This window comes from Planococcus citri, chromosome 3, assembly GCF_950023065.1.
Source record: "Planococcus citri chromosome 3, ihPlaCitr1.1, whole genome shotgun sequence".
NCBI classification, from domain to species: domain Eukaryota; kingdom Metazoa; phylum Arthropoda; class Insecta; order Hemiptera; family Pseudococcidae; genus Planococcus; species Planococcus citri.
In genome coordinates, this window is record NC_088679.1 from 65,370,787 (window position 1) to 65,387,801 (window position 17,015).

At 32.1% G+C, this 17,015-nt stretch overlaps 2 protein-coding genes across 2 annotated transcripts in view; one reads left to right on the forward strand and one right to left on the reverse strand.

Moving 5' to 3' along the window:
• Window positions 1–17,015, reverse strand: part of LOC135842107 (heme transporter FLVCR2-like) — a 44,474-nt gene that overhangs the window by 18,034 nt on the left and 9,425 nt on the right. The gene's annotated exons all lie outside the window — the stretch shown is intronic.
• Window positions 1,039–17,008, forward strand: Tdc2 (Tyrosine decarboxylase 2). The gene is made up of 12 exons (XM_065359464.1): window positions 1,039–1,351; window positions 6,156–6,379; window positions 7,276–7,389; window positions 7,675–7,726; window positions 7,805–7,938; window positions 10,336–10,572; window positions 11,100–11,636; window positions 11,719–11,890; window positions 11,973–12,052; window positions 12,124–12,368; window positions 16,345–16,434; window positions 16,525–17,008. The coding sequence occupies exons 2-12, from the start codon at window positions 6,179–6,181 to the stop codon at window positions 16,691–16,693; spliced, it is 2,031 nt and encodes a 676-aa protein (XP_065215536.1). The 5' UTR covers window positions 1,039–1,351; window positions 6,156–6,178; the 3' UTR covers window positions 16,694–17,008.

Sequence of the window (17,015 nt, forward strand, 5' to 3'; positions counted from 1 at the left end):
AAAAACCCACTCTTGAGGTGTCTGCTCCAGAATCGGCTCAAATGTGGATAAATTCGTTAAATATGTTGAGTATAACTCACAACTCGATTTTTAGCTGCCCAACTTCATATTCACGCCTTCTAGCTGGAGCAAATTCAAAATTCTGCAGAAATTGAAAAATAGCACTGGACGCTCCAGAATGGCTGGAAATGGTGAAATTTGGATTTGAGGTGTTAATATCAGTTTTTGGACTTATTTTGAACATTTTTTTCTGATCAAGTACGTACTTTTTTTAAAAAAAAGCATAAATCACCAAAGTAGTCAATTTTGGATTTTCAAAAATTCGCCAAAAATCGAAAAATGAACTTGGGCAGCTGAAAATTTGGATTTGTAGGTTTTAGAACATGCTCTTTCCAAAAATTGCGGTCCCGTTCAAATCGGAAGTGGACACCTCAAGAGATTCCCTTGTTAGAATTTAAGAAAAATCGTCATTTAAATTCTAAAATTTTGAAACCAAAAAAATCAAACTCTTCACGTAAAAACATTATGTTTTCACCTATCAAAATACGAATTTTTGAAAGCTTTTCCCTCGCAATAAATTTGGGCTAATTTGTTTCTTTTTTACAAAACAAAAAATTCCAAGTTTGAGGCTTCTAAAAATTGTGCATGGAAAACGAAAAATTTTTTAAAGTTGTGATAGGCTATAATAGGACCTACCTATAATTTCAACTGGCAGAATTGTTTTCTCATCTTTCGTATTATTCGCCAAAATTGGTATTTTTTTCTCACATCAGTCGACAAATTTTCGGTCACACCCCCCTCCCCCTTAAATAAAACCTTCAGTTTCATCTCATGGTCTGAAAAATCGAACACTGCACATTTTTCTGATAGGTACTTACCTACACATTTTAATAGTAATCTTCACTCGAATACTTGAGATAAAAAATATGCATAGGTACTTGTTAAAGGTGAAAACGAGCCTTACTTATCTTCAAATCGTACTATACAAGGTATAAATATTTAATATAAAAATTAATAGCTCATAATCGTCACGAAAACTGTCGAGACTATGCTTTGTACAGATATCATTGCGCAAGGCGAACGTGCATCTTTGAAAAGAAAGGGCGATATTGGGCACGAAATTCCTTATTTCTTAAATTTCTCGACCCATCATTCATAACGACTCTCATTTCTGGATGTTGCTTTACAGTAGTGATTATCGTTACAGGCTGAAATTGCTGTAATTTATTAATTGTTTACTTATTGTTATAATTTTGTGAAGTTTTTTTTGTTTTTTAATCTCCAGAAAGATACCTATAATTATTTTATAAAGAATTTGTTTCCAGCTCTTCTTGTAATTAGAATTCTCGAGGTGAGTGCTTAGTTTTAAAAATCAGTAGATATTTTTAGTACAGATTTAAGTTTAATTGTTTAATTAAATAAGCCTTAACTTTTTTTTTTCGTTTATATTATTGACATCGAAGGTGATTTTTTATTGTTATAATTTGGTTCATATTTGAACATTTCGGAAATAAAAAAAAAATAATACTTTTCGGCTACTTCCACTCGTTATTAATTTTATTAAACGATACCTATCTATTTAATTTGCATTCATCGTAGTAAAATATAAATTAAAATAGGCCAAATATAAAAGTTTAAACCAAAAAAAAAGGAATGAAAACGAATTAAAGATAATTGAACATTTTTCAGATTTTGTTCCATCCACTGAATGTTTTAATTAAGATTGAATACCTATTTCGCGATTCAATATACCTAACTTTGTTTACTACCTTGAATGCGAAATTAAACTGTTGATTCTTGTTACAACATCGACGAGTTTTTTCCTTCGTTGATACATACGAATTTTTGGTGTTAGTGAAATTATTCGGAAAATGGAAGTTGCTGTAGGCAGGTATAATTTTCCACATGATTTAATAACCAAAAGAAAATCATTGTGAAGAAAATATACATAAAAAATATCCTTATTCAAGAAATCAATACAAAGTTAATTTTTTATTTAAAAAAAAAAAAAAAAACTGCGCATTTGTAAAATTTTTATATTTTTTTGGTAAAAATTCGAGTATTTTTTAATGAAATAATCCTGTGAGTAATTTTAGTACAATCTTTGAAATATTATCAACAATAATGCTTATTGTATTTAAAAAAAAAAAAAAAAAAAAAAAAAAAGAATTATGATTCAAACGATAATTTGATATAAACAATTATACGAAATTAATTTGTAAGATGACTTTCGCAGGTATTATAATTAAAAATAATTTAAAAATACCTTACATTCGCATTCCTTTAATTTCTTTCTAATCTAATCCTCAATAATTTTGTAACCGCTCAAAATTAAATTCTCGCCGTCATTTTCACCATCTTGTAAACGAAATATATTCAGTTAGAAGATCCCTCCTTCGCAACTTGCAGCGCGAATCAACTTTTAAGCAGCGCAAAAATGATGATATTAATAAAGTCTCGAATTCCTCTTCTAATGGAAGTGTTCGCGTCTTCGCGATGAAATTATTTCGCAGATATTTCAAATTGACCGTTGTAAAAACAATTGAAATATAATATAGGCAGGTAATAAGTATACCTTCGTAAGTATAAATATTGATAATCTAAATAAGGGATTTATAAACCACGTCAACATTAACTCAGGCAATATAATTGTGAAAAATACATCATTTTATAAAGATCCATTTGAAACAAATTATATCATTGCGACAAAACATCAATTATCAGAGATCAACATTTAAGCATATGTGTCAGACAGGACTGCTTTAAATGAATTTTCACACGTAGAAAGTTTTGGACATAGTATATCCGCAATGTATCTTTTATTTATGGAAACTTTGATATATAGCATTAAAATAGGTAGAGTTATTGTAATACTTAGTTTAGTTTGAACTTGATTTACGAGGCGAAAAAAAAAGAAAAAAAAAGTTGAAACTAATTTTTGTTAGAAAGCTGCTGAAAAAGTGAAAACGTATTTTTGTTTCAATTCTATATACGTAGGTAGCACCTACGAGTATTTAAAATAATTCCTGCATGTGTAAAAGTTGCTTATTAATTTTTTATGCATAGGACGAGGGTTAGGTACTTACCTATTTACCATTCATAATAGCATTTTTCATACAGATTCGAACTTCATATATTATGTACATACAAGATGCATTTAATTTTGTTCTTACAACTAAGTATGTACCTATCTTAGAGATATTTACCAACATGTTTTGCATTTTCACCAAAGAATTATAAGCTAAGTAAGTTTTAAAAACCCGCATGTCCAAAACTCTTGAAATAGCAGCGAAATACAACAAATAGGTACCAATTACCACATACCTACACTTGTCGTATCCACTAAATAATGAATACAGAAAAACCTTATCATTTTCCATCTTCAACCTTTCGTTCAATTTTATGAATGAGGAGGATAAATAGGAAAGAAATTCACATACTTGACTCGCTCGTTTCTTTGAATTTCTAATTTTCTCCACCACTTGGATAAGTACTACGTTTCTCTCGTCTTGATGGAAAAAATCAAGTCTATTGAACAATGTAATTCGATTCTGCTTGTAAAACCGATCGCGATATTGAATTCTGCCAACTACATAATTGCCACGACGAATTCGTCTTTTCCCTCGGATATGGTAAAATATGATTTAAATAAAAATTGTTTTAATTAAAATGATAAATGTACTCCAATAATATGGAATACTTATCTACCATCCTACCATTTTTTTTTCTTTTTTATTACAAGTACATTAAGTATGAGCATCTTATTGAACATTTGACTGAAATATAAATTTTATTTGCTGAAAATTAAATTCTAGTACAATTCGCTGAGTTATGAGTAGAGACCTTCTAATTTTGGCACCATAAATTGGCATTTATGTTCTCAATAATTTTTGCTCTCATTTGAACACATCATAAAGAACAAAAAATTTTCAATAAGCCGAAGTGCCTAAATGTGGCCACCTTGAGGGTTTTTTTTGTTGATAAAAATAATGCAACCTGGAGACTTGGAATTTTTCCGCTTAGGGCTATTTTATTATTGCCACCCGTTCAATTTTTTCGATAAAATATCAATTTTCAATTAGGTGGAAGGAGGGGGGGGGGGTCGCAGAGCTGTTGAGAGCCATAATACGAGCCCATAGCAAATGTCATTTGGCTATTCCCATCTGTAGAGGTGAAACTAAACATTTTTGGAGGGGGGAGAGGGGTACTTACTATGCTCAAAAGTGACTTTTTTAAAATATAGCAGGAATCCAGAAGTAGTAAGTGCCCAAAAATTCCCAAAAAGGGCCACTTGAAAAATAAAGAACAAAATTTCACTAATGAATTGATCTAGAAAGCTGAAAGTTTGTATGAACCCTATTTTCGACCCACCAAATCGATTAGAAACAGTTTCAATGAGTTTTGAGCAGTTCTGGAGCCTTCAGTAAATTTTTTTAAACTTTGAGATTTTCTGATTTTGAATTTTTAATGTATTTTCTTCAAAGTCCTATAAACAAATTTTTGCTTCTGGAATTATCACTTTCGAGAAACGAGCAATCGAATGTTAGAGTCCAACTGGTAAAAAGCGTTAAGTTGGCTGGCATTTTTGCTACCAAAAAAATTCGGTTTGCTTTTAGTAGATATGGGTCTGAAATTTCAGAAAAATTTTTAAAATGGCTCCGACGCAAATAAATTTTTTTATAATTTAGTTTTGGGCCCTTTCGCCATTGGGGTGCTACAAGTCCCTTAAGTGTGATTTTTGGGCAAATTTAACATAAAAATGGCTTCGCAGGCGTCATCAAGTCGGTGACGTAATAAAAATCATACTTTTTTACGCCCTATAAAAGTTCAGAGTCCCCAAAAAAGAAGATTCAACACCCCCTCCCCCTCAAAAAAACCACAGAATTTAATTTATTTTACCTACAAATTCGACAGATGGCAAGGAAACTTTTTTATATCACGACAGAAATGGAATAAGCATGAGTCATATTCAAATTTCAAGGGGATTTTGGATTTCGAAAAATTTTCATTTTGGATTTTTTGAAATTTCGGTTGAATTATAAAAGCTTATTTTATTTCTACGCAGTATCAAAAATTTTTAGCAGGAAAATACACTGAAATTTGAGATTTTGACCCCTCAAGGAAATTTATTTTTGGAATTTGATCTTTAAAATTTAGTAATTCCTAAATTTTTACATGCATTTTATTTTCCTTCTCAAATTTCAAAATATTTAATCTCAATTTTAAATTTTTCAAAATTGAATTTTTTAAAATTGAAAACCAAGCAATATTTATTTGACTCTTTCTCATTCCAACTCTGTTCTGATGTCAAAATTGTTCCTTGTAAGCTGAAGAACTAATTATTGAAAAATGAGACTATTCGTAAAATGTTTCTTTCAAATTTTTTCTTTGTGAGTTCTGAAAAAAAAATCAGTAGGTAGAAATAAATTGGAAAAATTTTCACATGATGAAATTTTATAGCAAACCATCAACTTGGTCTCTCGTTTTCATCTAAATCTTTGGATTTGGCGTTAGAAAATCAACACATGGTAATCGTTTTGAGAAAATTGAGATGATCATCAATTTCCCAAGTGATTAATGACTTGAATCTGTTTGAAAAAGTTGAAAAATTCAGCTGTATTTTCAACTCATTTTTGAAGGGAATCAAATAAAGAGCTGACTGAAATTCAACTCTGAGGTCGAGTTGAGAAAAGAAACTCTTTGCCCAGCCCTGCTTCCCGAATGTGCTAAATTTTTGGGGATAAAAATAGTAGGAAAATGGTCTGTTTTCCACCTTGAATGAAGGAGATGACCTGGGATGCTGAAATTTGGATTATGTTGTCACTTTGAAGGTACTTAAGTACATAATTTTGACTTTTTTTCTTCATCAATTTTGGTCTTTTTTGTAGTAGGTACCTACTCTGAAAAAAATGACCTTTCTGCAATTTTCAATTTTGAGCCTTCTCCACTCCAAAGGTCAAATTTGGATTCAAAAAAACTTCATTATTCAAATTTGGCCCCTTTTTACCCATCAGAGCAGATGCCAGGTCAATAATTTTGGCCCGAGAGAACATTTTTTTTACCGTTTAAAAATAATGACTCATTAATTCAGTACCTAATTTTGTTCGTTAAACATCATTACCTATTTTAAAAAGTAAAAATATGAAATGTTTCAGGCCTAACACAGTAAACAACCATTATGAACACCGAAGAATTTCGTAAATATGGAAAAGAAATGGTCGACTTCATATGCGAATATTTAGAAACAATCAGAGATCGCAGAGTAACACCTTCGGTTAACCCGGGCTGGTTGAAGAATGAAATTCCTTCAGAAGCACCATATCATCCAGAATCATTCGACGATATCATGAAAGATATAGAAGATAAAATTATGCCAGGGGTGAGTATACCTATCTGAGTATCACCATCGGTATCGATATATTTATTTTATCTATCGAACATCTATTAAATTTAATTTTAAAATTCGACAGAAAAAATTTTCGAGTATTTTTCTAATTAAAATCGAGAGGAAAAGATGTTGCTAGTGCGTTATCGTGCTTTTCATAAAGAAAAGAATGGTATTTCTATCAGTACAATGGTAAAATGATAGGAAAGGACTTCGTTAAAATGGCAACCATCGACTATCTCCCTCTTTCTTTTCAATTACAGCTGCCATTTTCAAAAGTCTTTCAACAGGAAACTCATTAACCTGTTACCCTTATTCCAATTACAATAACCATAGATGAAACGCAGACCTTTTACGATGGCTTTCATTTCTTAGTGTATGGAGATTTAAAATGCCCACTCACAATTTTGAACAATGATACTAGCTATACATCTGTCTTAGAGATTGTCAATTGAACGACGCGAAAAAGTGGAAATTTTCATGAACGAGACGACCTAATTTTAGAACCAGATACGAGTATTCTTTGATTTTTCATTCATAAAGTATAGGTATAGTATTAAATGCCTGGTACGAGTAGGTAGGTAATGTGTTGAAATCGAACACCTATACCTACTCAGAAAAATTCAACAACTTAGTCCCTTCCCTCTGACTTCATTTTCTTAATTATTTTGTGAATATTAGGTACAAAACCCAAATGATACAAGTTTTTAATCACTTCCTCAAATGCAAACTAATGAAGCACTCATATAAGGTGTCAATAAAATCGTACCTATTAAAACAAATATGCCTTTTTTTATATAGGCAATACCTACCTTATATTTCTATAACACATCGCTCTCAAAAAGGGCAAGAATTTTACACTTATGAAATATTTTTTTTGTGTGTAACAGGTTACACATTGGCAACATCCGCATTTTCACGCTTATTTTCCTTCGGGCAATTCGTATCCTTCGATTTTAGGAGATATGCTATCTGACGCTATTGGATGTATCGGATTTTCATGGGTAATATACTAGAAAGTTGAAAATATTGAAAAGAAATATTTTTAGGTACTTACTAAAGACCCTCTGTATTCTTCAGACAGAACTTTCATAAATTAATAGGTACCTACCTAATTTAGGTAAATTTTCTAGATACCTACCTATTCAAAAATGATGAATTGCTACAATTTATATGTAGATAGGTAAAAAATTAATCAAAAACTGAATAATGAAGAATACAAAGGTCTATACGTAGGTATCTACCTAGTTTGATAATTATCAATATTTTTTCAAATTGGAATTTTTCAGGCTGCTAGTCCATCATGCACCGAATTAGAAACGATAGTATTAGACTGGTTAGGTAAAATTGAATACAATAACAACGTTTTTTTGTTTTGTTTATTTAACCAAAAATTAACAACACAATATCAATTTACAGGCAAAGCTATAGGTCTACCAGATGATTTTCTGTCAATGCCACCCAAATTAATTGAAAATGAAGAAAATCATTGTGAAGATGAGAAAGAATATAGCAACGTTCCAATGATGCCAAAAGGAGGAGGAGCATTACAAGTAAGATAAATGTACCAATATTATGTAAGTAATATTTTATTTTTAAAATGTATCGCTGCAACTTCTCTTTTTTGGATAGACTTAGGTACTTGAGAAAAGTTAGGCTCGATCAGTATAGAAAGGAATTCATGCCTTTGCCCCCTCAAAGAGCATAATATGAAATTAGCAGGTCAAAAATGGCGAATCTATCCCTCGCTGGGATTTAAAAATTAACCTGTGAAAGTTGCTCCTTGTGGTCCAAAATCTACACTAAAATTTTCAGACTGCTGGACCATCTCGAATTCCTCCAAAAGGGGTGAAATTGATATTCAAGTGTCCGTTATTTACCAATCGTAAAACGAGGTCGAGTGGTCGAGGGCCAAAAAGCTGTAGAAATTTTATTATTTAAGCAGCAAATTTAAAAAACAATAATTTTTCAAAATTTAAAATTTCAAAAGAGATGAAAAACATCTGATAATGTTGCAAAACCGATTTTCTGGATTCGATATTTTTTATTTCAATACCGATTAGCTTTTCATATAACTTTTAATTTTGGATGGTAAAAGGAAATTAACCCAAGTGAAGCGATGGCTCAAGATTTTAATATTGCATAATTCAAGAAGTTAGGCAATTAGCAATATAATTTAATATTTTAAATGCGAGGCAATTTCTCCTACTTTAAAATTTTTTGAAATTTGGTTGAATTTATAGATTATCAAGATCAATATACTTATACTAGAAAAAAATCGAAATTTTGGGCAACTCACGTCAAAAGACACTGAAATAATGCATAATTATTTCCATTCTCAAATCTCAAATAAATAGTAAACGACTTGTGAAATTTTTAACGATTTTTGTGCTCCCCCTCCCCTTTGTTGTTGGTTCAATAATTGACAAAAAATCTCTAAGCTAAAATGAAGATTTTAAACATTCAGTGTATCCTAAAATTTTCTCTTTTCTCCGTCAGAATTCAGATAAATAGTCCCATTTCTCAAGAAAAAAACTTCCTCTGGTCCCCAAACTATTTTTCTTCTTCTTAAGGAGTCACCAGAAGTCGAAAAAAAATCAATAAAAATATAATAAATTTTGGTAATCAATGTCAGTGACATTTTTTTGAAAATTTTCCATTTCTGTGTCATAATTTCTTGGAAATTAACTCCTCAATTCCTCAAATATTGGCCTCTTGCATGTCTAGAGGAAAATGATTGAATCTGATCAATTCTGATCTGACCGGATCTGTTCAGACTGGATCAGATTCAGTAGAGCGGACCACATCTGATCAGATCTGACCAGATGTGATTTGATCTGTTTGGACCTGATCAGATTCAATTTTTTTCTCTGGGTAGAGCCTATAAAAATTGAGAAAAAAATATTAAGAAATAAAAATCTGTCATCGAAGTCTGAAATTTTTTTTTGAAATACTTAAATACTTTCTTATGTGGTCAGAATCTTTCTAATTAATCCAATTTTAGGAAAAATCATCCAAAAATATTTTTAAAAATCATCAATATTGAAGATTGCAACAATTTTTAAAAATTTTTCATTTCATCGTCAAAATGATTCTAAATAAGCTCCCTTTCAAGAAAAAACTTTCCTTGACACAATCATACTTATTATTCGTTTTGGATATGGAAGGGGTGGGTGTTACAAAAGGAACGATTGCTTCGGGAACTGGAAGTTTTTTTTGAAAAGGTGCTCATTCATAGAAATTCAAGCACAAAAATCGGTTTTTTTCCAGTTTGCCTCATTTTGAGGGCCATATGGGGGGGGGAAGAAAGTTGAGCTTCTCAGGAGACCGAGAGAGGATTTTGTAAAGATCAATATTTCTGCGAAATGATTATATTTTTGAGTATTAAGTGAAAGTCTACAGAGGACAAAAAATGGCGAAAACTCATTTTCTGTAAGTTTTTAATTTTTTTGACCATGTTGCACAGACTTTTGAGCCTTGAAAAAGTATAGAATACCTTATAGGGTAGACCTAATTTTTTAAAAAGAATTCACTCAGATTCAGCCGAAGTTCCTCAATTTTTTTCACAAATTTTCATTCCTCCCTCCCTCCTTCCCTCCTCATCATAAAAAACAAGACTTTCCAATATGGGGGGAAAATATTCACACCATTATGTACTGATTTAGTGCCTATTTTCTATTTCTGTAAAAGTTTTAACATTTTTGAGCCATCCCCTCTAGAGATGTAAAATATTGGATGTAAGCACATGTGACCATTATTATTCTGGTTAGAATAGAAGAGGAGTGGAGCCGACTTCAATTTGAAATTTTTTTGAGGTGGTTTTACAATATTTTCAACGATTGATTTGGTGAATTTTGAACAGTTTGTTGAGAGGAAATCTGTCATTCCTTCTTCTAGTAGCACCTTACATTAACTATTTTTGAAAATTCAACATCAGAAACTTGTTACAGGGTTCGGCGAGCGAATGTGTGTTTGCTTGTATGGTTGCTGCAAGAGCCCAAGCAATTAAAAGATTAAAAACGATGCATCCGTTTGTCGAAGAAGGTGTACTGCTATCCAAATTGATGGCCTACTGCTCAAAAGAAGCACATTCATGCGTCGAAAAAGGAGCGATGATGGCTTTTGTGAAGTTGAAAATTTTAGAACCAGATGAAAAAAACAGCTTGAGAGGCATAACATTAAAACAGGTAGAATTCATTTAAATATTACAAAGTATAGAAGTACCTAAATGCAAAATATATGTTAGACTAGGACAGATCGCGAAAAAATGGGAGGATTTTGACTAAATTCGGTAGAGACAATTCTGCGTTGAAAGTCACTCAGAAAAAATTTTACTTCAGGAGGTGCACATGGAGGAATCATAGAGGTCCTCAAAGAGATGTCTTTTCTGAATTTTAGGTCATTAATTACTGCCAATTTCAAAAAACTGAAAAAATTTGATGAGATTTTGAGATATTTTTTTTCTATGTAGATTTTTTGAAATTGGCAATAATGACCGAAAAATATTTTCCTTCCAAGGGTACATAATATGTATTTCCAGATCTAAAAAAATTTCTGAGTAACTTTTGACTGAAATTAAAGGTCACCACTAAAAATTTGGTCAAAATCCTCTGACTTTTTTTTTGCAATTGGGTAAGTATGGTAGGTATAGTTAGTCTAATAAAAATGAGCATTTATCTGTAAATCATAATGACTGAAATGTTTCATATTACAGGCAATGGACCAAGACGAAGCCATGGGATTAATTCCATTTTTCGTTTCGACCACATTGGGCACAACATCATGTTGCTCTTTCGACAATCTACTCGAAATCGGAGTAGTTTGTCAACAATTCCCAACAGTATGGTTGCACGTCGACGCTTCTTACGCAGGAAGCGCTTTCATTTGCCCCGAATTTCGCGGACTATTAAACGGAATCGAATACGCCGATTCATTCAACTTGAATCCAAATAAATGGCTATTGACAAATTTCGATTGCTCGTGCATGTGGGTAAAAGATAGAATCAAATTAACATCAGCTTTAGTCGTCGATCCTGTATATTTACAACATGGTTACGCCGGAGCGATCGATTACCGCCATTGGGGTGTGCCATTGAGTAGGAGATTCAGGTCTTTGAAGCTATGGTTCGTTTTGAGAAATTATGGAATATCTGGATTACAAAAATACATCAGACGTCAATGTCAATTAGCTAAAAAATTCGAATCTTTTGTTCTCGCTGATAAAAATTTCGAAATCACGAATGACGTCAAGGTTTGTATCACTGTGAAATTTTCTATAATCGAATAGGTGCCTATCGTAACAGGCAGGTGAAAATAAATTATGTATTTTTCAGTTAGGCTTGGTGTGTTTTCGTTTGAAAAATGATCCATCGAACAGACTCAACAAAAAGCTCTTGGAATTGATCAACGAATCGGGAAAAATTCACATGGTACCAGCAACCATACATGGGAAATTTGTTATTAGGTTTTGTGTAGTTGCTCAGCATGCAACTGAAGGAGATATGGGTGAGTTAAGCATTTTTTAAATTTTTAAACTCGGAAGTCGGAATTAAAATTATTTATCTATAAAACCGTTTCGATATTTCAGAATATGCTTGGAGAGTAATTAAAGAACTAAGTGCTGAAATATTGTACACCGAGGGTGAACAAATCATCGAAAGGAATGAGGTAAAAAAATTCCTTAAACTTGAAAAATCTGTTTTTTTGTTTCAATTATTTTTTGTTGTATTTTTTCAAAGGAACAATCCGACGAAGTATTCGAATTACAAGAACGTAAAAAGAAAGATCTGGCATACAAGAGGTCATTTTTCGTACGAATGGTCAGTGATCCCAAAATTTATAATCCAAAAATTGCTGGAGCATCTCCAGGGTCTCGTCGTCATACTCATGTCAGTTCCTTAGAGGATGATTATGAACGACATAAACGGTCGTTAGATATTGAGGAGGAAGAAGAGGAAGAGGAAGAAGAACTCGCGACGCCAACGTTAGTAAACACACTTACTAAAACATCAGTCTATATTTAATGGACATTTCGTTTTTCTATTCTATTACTCGTACCTAAAATAGTGAACTATTTGAACTACGAGTACGTATTAAGGGCAGTGTGTCTTATTTTTATATACTCGATGGAAAATTTTACTTCGATTTTTTTTCACCCTCGCTGTATCCTTTCAAGTGGTTACCTTAGGTTGCTCGAGTGAGTTTGAGGTGTTCGTCCCCGATTTAAACGGGGCTATGATTTTTGAAAACGAACATGACCTGAACTTCCATAACCAAAATTTCAGCTGGTTGAATTCATTTTTCGATTTTGGGGGAATTTTTGAAAATTCAAACTTTTTTATGGAAATTAGTCCCTGCCTATTGTAAGCTCCCTCAAACTGAATATCACTATTTTTGACCATTCTGAAGCCTCCAGCCTGATTTTCGATTTCTCCAAAACCTTAAAATTTCTCCAAAGGGCGTAGAAATCAATTTGGGCAGCTGAAAATCAGATTGTGGTTTATCTTCGACGTGTTCCACGAGTCTGTATACACATTTGAGCCTATTTTCAGAGTTATTTGAGAGGAAAAAATTCAAAAAAATTTGATTGTAGGTACAAGTAGTTACTTAGGGATATTCTTGAAATTGCATGAATGGCTGTATCTGATCTATAACACGCCCTTTGAATCCTAATTTCACCATTTCGAGCCTTTCTGGACCCTCCAGCGCGATTTCTGGTTATTCCAGAATTTTTTTAATTTCCCCAGACGTTGAATATACGTCGAGTATAGGCCACAACTCGATTTTTAGTTGCTAAAATTAATTTCTACGCTTTCTGGAAAAATTTTAAAACTCTGGAGAAATCGAGAATCACGATAGAGGCTCCAGAGTGGCTCAAAATTGTAGAATTTGGATTCAAACGGTTGTTTCGAGACAAGATACAGTTTTTTGTGCTAATTTTAAAAAATTTTCCACGAACAGAAAAGTTTTGATTTTTAAAATTTTTTTCTTACACCTTCTGAAATATTCTGATAAAAAAATGAAGCACGCACTAAAGATATATCCGCCTGAAAGTCGATTCAAATGTGGATAAATCCGTTAAACAGGTCGAAGTTAAGCCTTCAACTCGATTTTTAGCGTCCCAAAGTTGATTTAGACGCTTTCTGGAGAAATTGAAAATCGTTCAGGAGGCTCCAGAATGACCGAAAATGGCAAACTTCTGTTTGAGAGACTAATTTCCATAATTTTTACTAAATAAAAATAAGTAGGGTAAGTATGTATATCTATAGGAATTATAAAAAAACATAAATCATCAAAAATGACTAATTTCGATATTTCAAAAAATCGCTAAAAGTCGATTATTAACCATTTTCCGTACCTGAAATTTTGGTTGTGTGGGAGGGTGGGGGGTTGCAGACCATGTTCTTTTCAAAAAATCGTAGTCTCGTTTAAAATTCAAATCGAAGGTGAAGGTGGGCACCTCAAGAAATTCTTTCGCACAGAAAAATATTTGAAAAATTGATTTTTGCATTTTTATATTCTAATTCCTCAAGTCCATCTACAGTATGACACAAAAGTAGTGCTAGGTGGCTTTTATTTCTAAGTAGAAAGAGCCAACGAAATGAATGAAGCGGCGTTGAGCAGGGAAAAATAAGGGCTTTCAAAAGCGACCTTGAAAATTTCAGGCACAAGCATAGGGTGCCCACAAATTGAAAACCCGGTTTGGTCAAAAAATTCAAACTGGTTTTTATTGACGCAATGTGTTCTACACAATAGGTAAGGCGACAAAAACGTGATATGAATTTTTTTAAACCGGTTCATTAATTTGCAACCAGTTAACAAAAAATGCCCAAAAATTGTATGTAGATAGAGAAAAAAGCTTGAAACAAAAGTTGTAGAGCGTGAAAAATTACACACTTCTGTCCAATCACATTTTGAACCCGGTTGATTGGTTCGCATTTAGCGAACAGTTTTTGACAATCACCTAAAAATTGAAAATGGAAAAAAAAATCTTGAAACAAAAGTTGTAGAATATGAAAAATTGAACCATTTTCGGTGATCAGATTTTGAAATCGGTTCAGTCATTTGCAACCAGTCATCAAAAATTAACTAAAAATTGGAGATCAAGAAAAAAATTTGAAACAAAAGTTGTAGGGCGTGAAAAATGACACCATTCTGTTTAATCATATTTTGAAACAGGTTCATTGGTACACATTTAGCAACCAGTTTTTAACAATCACCCAAAAATTAAAGATAGAAAAAAAACTTGAAATAAAAGTTGTATGAGCGTGAAAAATTGAACCATTTTTGCTGATTGTATTTTGAAAATGGCTAATTAATTGGCGAACCAGGTAACTTTTGATGGCTTGCTGCGAATTAATGAACTGGTTTCAAAATCTGATTAGCAAATATAGCTCAATTTTTCACACTCTACAACTTATGTTTCAAACTTTTTTCTCTATCTCCAATTTCCAGGTGATTTTCAAAAACATGGTTGCTAAATACAAACTAATGAACCGGTTTCGATTCATTCTGAAACCGGTTTATTGGTTTGCATGTTGATGAACCGGTTTCAGAAAATTTATATCACGTTTTTGTCGCCTTAGTATAGAATACATTGCGCCAATAAAAACCAATTTGAATTTTTTGACTAAACCGGTTTTTCAATTTGTGGACAGTGGACACTCTGTGCAATGTGCATGGGCCTGAAATTTTCAAGGTCGCTTTTGAAAGCCCTTATTTTTCCCTACTCAGCGCCGCTTCATTCATCTTGCTAGCTCTTTCCACTTAGAAATAAAAGCCACCGAGCACTACTTTTGTGTCATACTGTATATTCTAGCTTTTCAGGGTTTTCCAACTTTTGGGGCCTGTATTGTCCTATGTAGGAGACCGAGGAGGCTATTGAAAAGTGGGTGATTTGGTACACTATGACGTTGTAAATTTTTTCAATTTTTTTTTTCAACTCAAATATGTAGGTACCTACCCAATTCTTCTGATTTTTTCCAACCTTGGTATTATTAAATTGTGGAATGATGGTAGTCTTTTTATTATTATTTTTTTTTGAGGGAGGACATTCAGAAAGAGTTTTGGCCAGAAATGTATAATTTCAAAAAAAAAAAGATGGAGACCATTTTTTCTATTTTTTTAACTTTGGGAGTCTTATCCATATGAAGGGGCCAACAATGTTGAGGGGTTGTATAAAAAAAATTCAGACTTCAATTTTTGATGTTTTTTAAATTAAGGGGAGAATCCCTCCATTGCTCCATTATTTTGATTTTTAATTTCATTTTAGGTAAGTATGTACTTGTGTATTTCTTTGTTCAAAAAAAAAAAAAAGACATTGGAGGCTTTTTTTAAATAAAAAGCTCAGTATTGTTTGGAATGACTGAGGGGGTTTCATTCTTGAAAAGAAAGTCATTTAGAAGGAATCAACCATGAAAAACTTTTTAAAAATTTGTAAAGACTTGTATTTTTCTGGTTTTTTTTGTTTTTTTAAAAATTTTTTACAACTTTTGGAAAACTTATAACATGATTGCAGGAAGGCCAATATGATTAAGGAAACCATAAGTATGGGTTTTCTTGAAAATAGAGTTGTTTTGGAAAATTTGGGCACAGAAATGGGAAATTTTCTAAAATTGTTCGCCGATTTTAATTTATTGCATTTTTCTTGATTTTTTTCAACTTTGGAGGGTAAACACAGCTTGAAAGATTGGGAACAATTTTTTATTGAAAACGTGGTTGTTTAGAAAACCTTTGACATAGAAATATAAATTTTGGATAAGTTGAATTTTTTCATTTTTTTTTTATTTTTTTTCAATTTGAGGAGGCTTCCTCGCGGTTATTATTTTTACATCAGGGTAAAATAAACATCACACAAGGCAACAGCTTGAGGAGATGGGAGGTGAAAAATTCTAACTCACCAAATTGAAACGTAATAAATTTTATCTTTTACTTATTTTTATTGTTATTTGTTTGCGCAGAAGTGCTTCATGGATCAGCTGGCCGTTGGCATTCTTGTTTCAAGGAGTGTTTGATGAAAATTCTGGCAAAACTAGCGACGTCCCTGTGAGGTTAGTTTTTCTAGGAGATAAGTACCATTAGTTGAATACCCACCTACATAAAATGCTCGACTAAAAACAACAATATTTTGAACGTTTCAGATTCAGACACTTAGCAGCCAAAGTACATTTCAAATCAAAACGAGAAAATAATGCTCGAAAATCACCTTCGCCAGAACGATTCGCCATCGAGGAAGAAAAATCGCCTAAAAATTCACCATCCCATAGTAAAAGGAAACATTTATCACAACATAATCATCAGACGAAATGAATCAGAAAATAATTTATTTTAAAAACTGCGACGAAAAAAAATCTGAATCCTGCCAAATGTTGTATAACGTTAAGAGATACCTATTTAAACACAGCTTATTGATACATACAATGCTAGTATATACAGTCAGTTTAAAAATAGAACGATTCCATAATTAGGTATTTCATTATCGAGTGTATCTGCTAATTAAGAGTAAACGTTTAAAAACGAATATTACGTATTTATAAAAAAAAAAAAATACAAAATAATAAGCATTTCAGATTGATTATGGTACGTATTTTTATTTTTATTCTTTTTTTTTTTTTTTTTTTTTTTTTTTTTA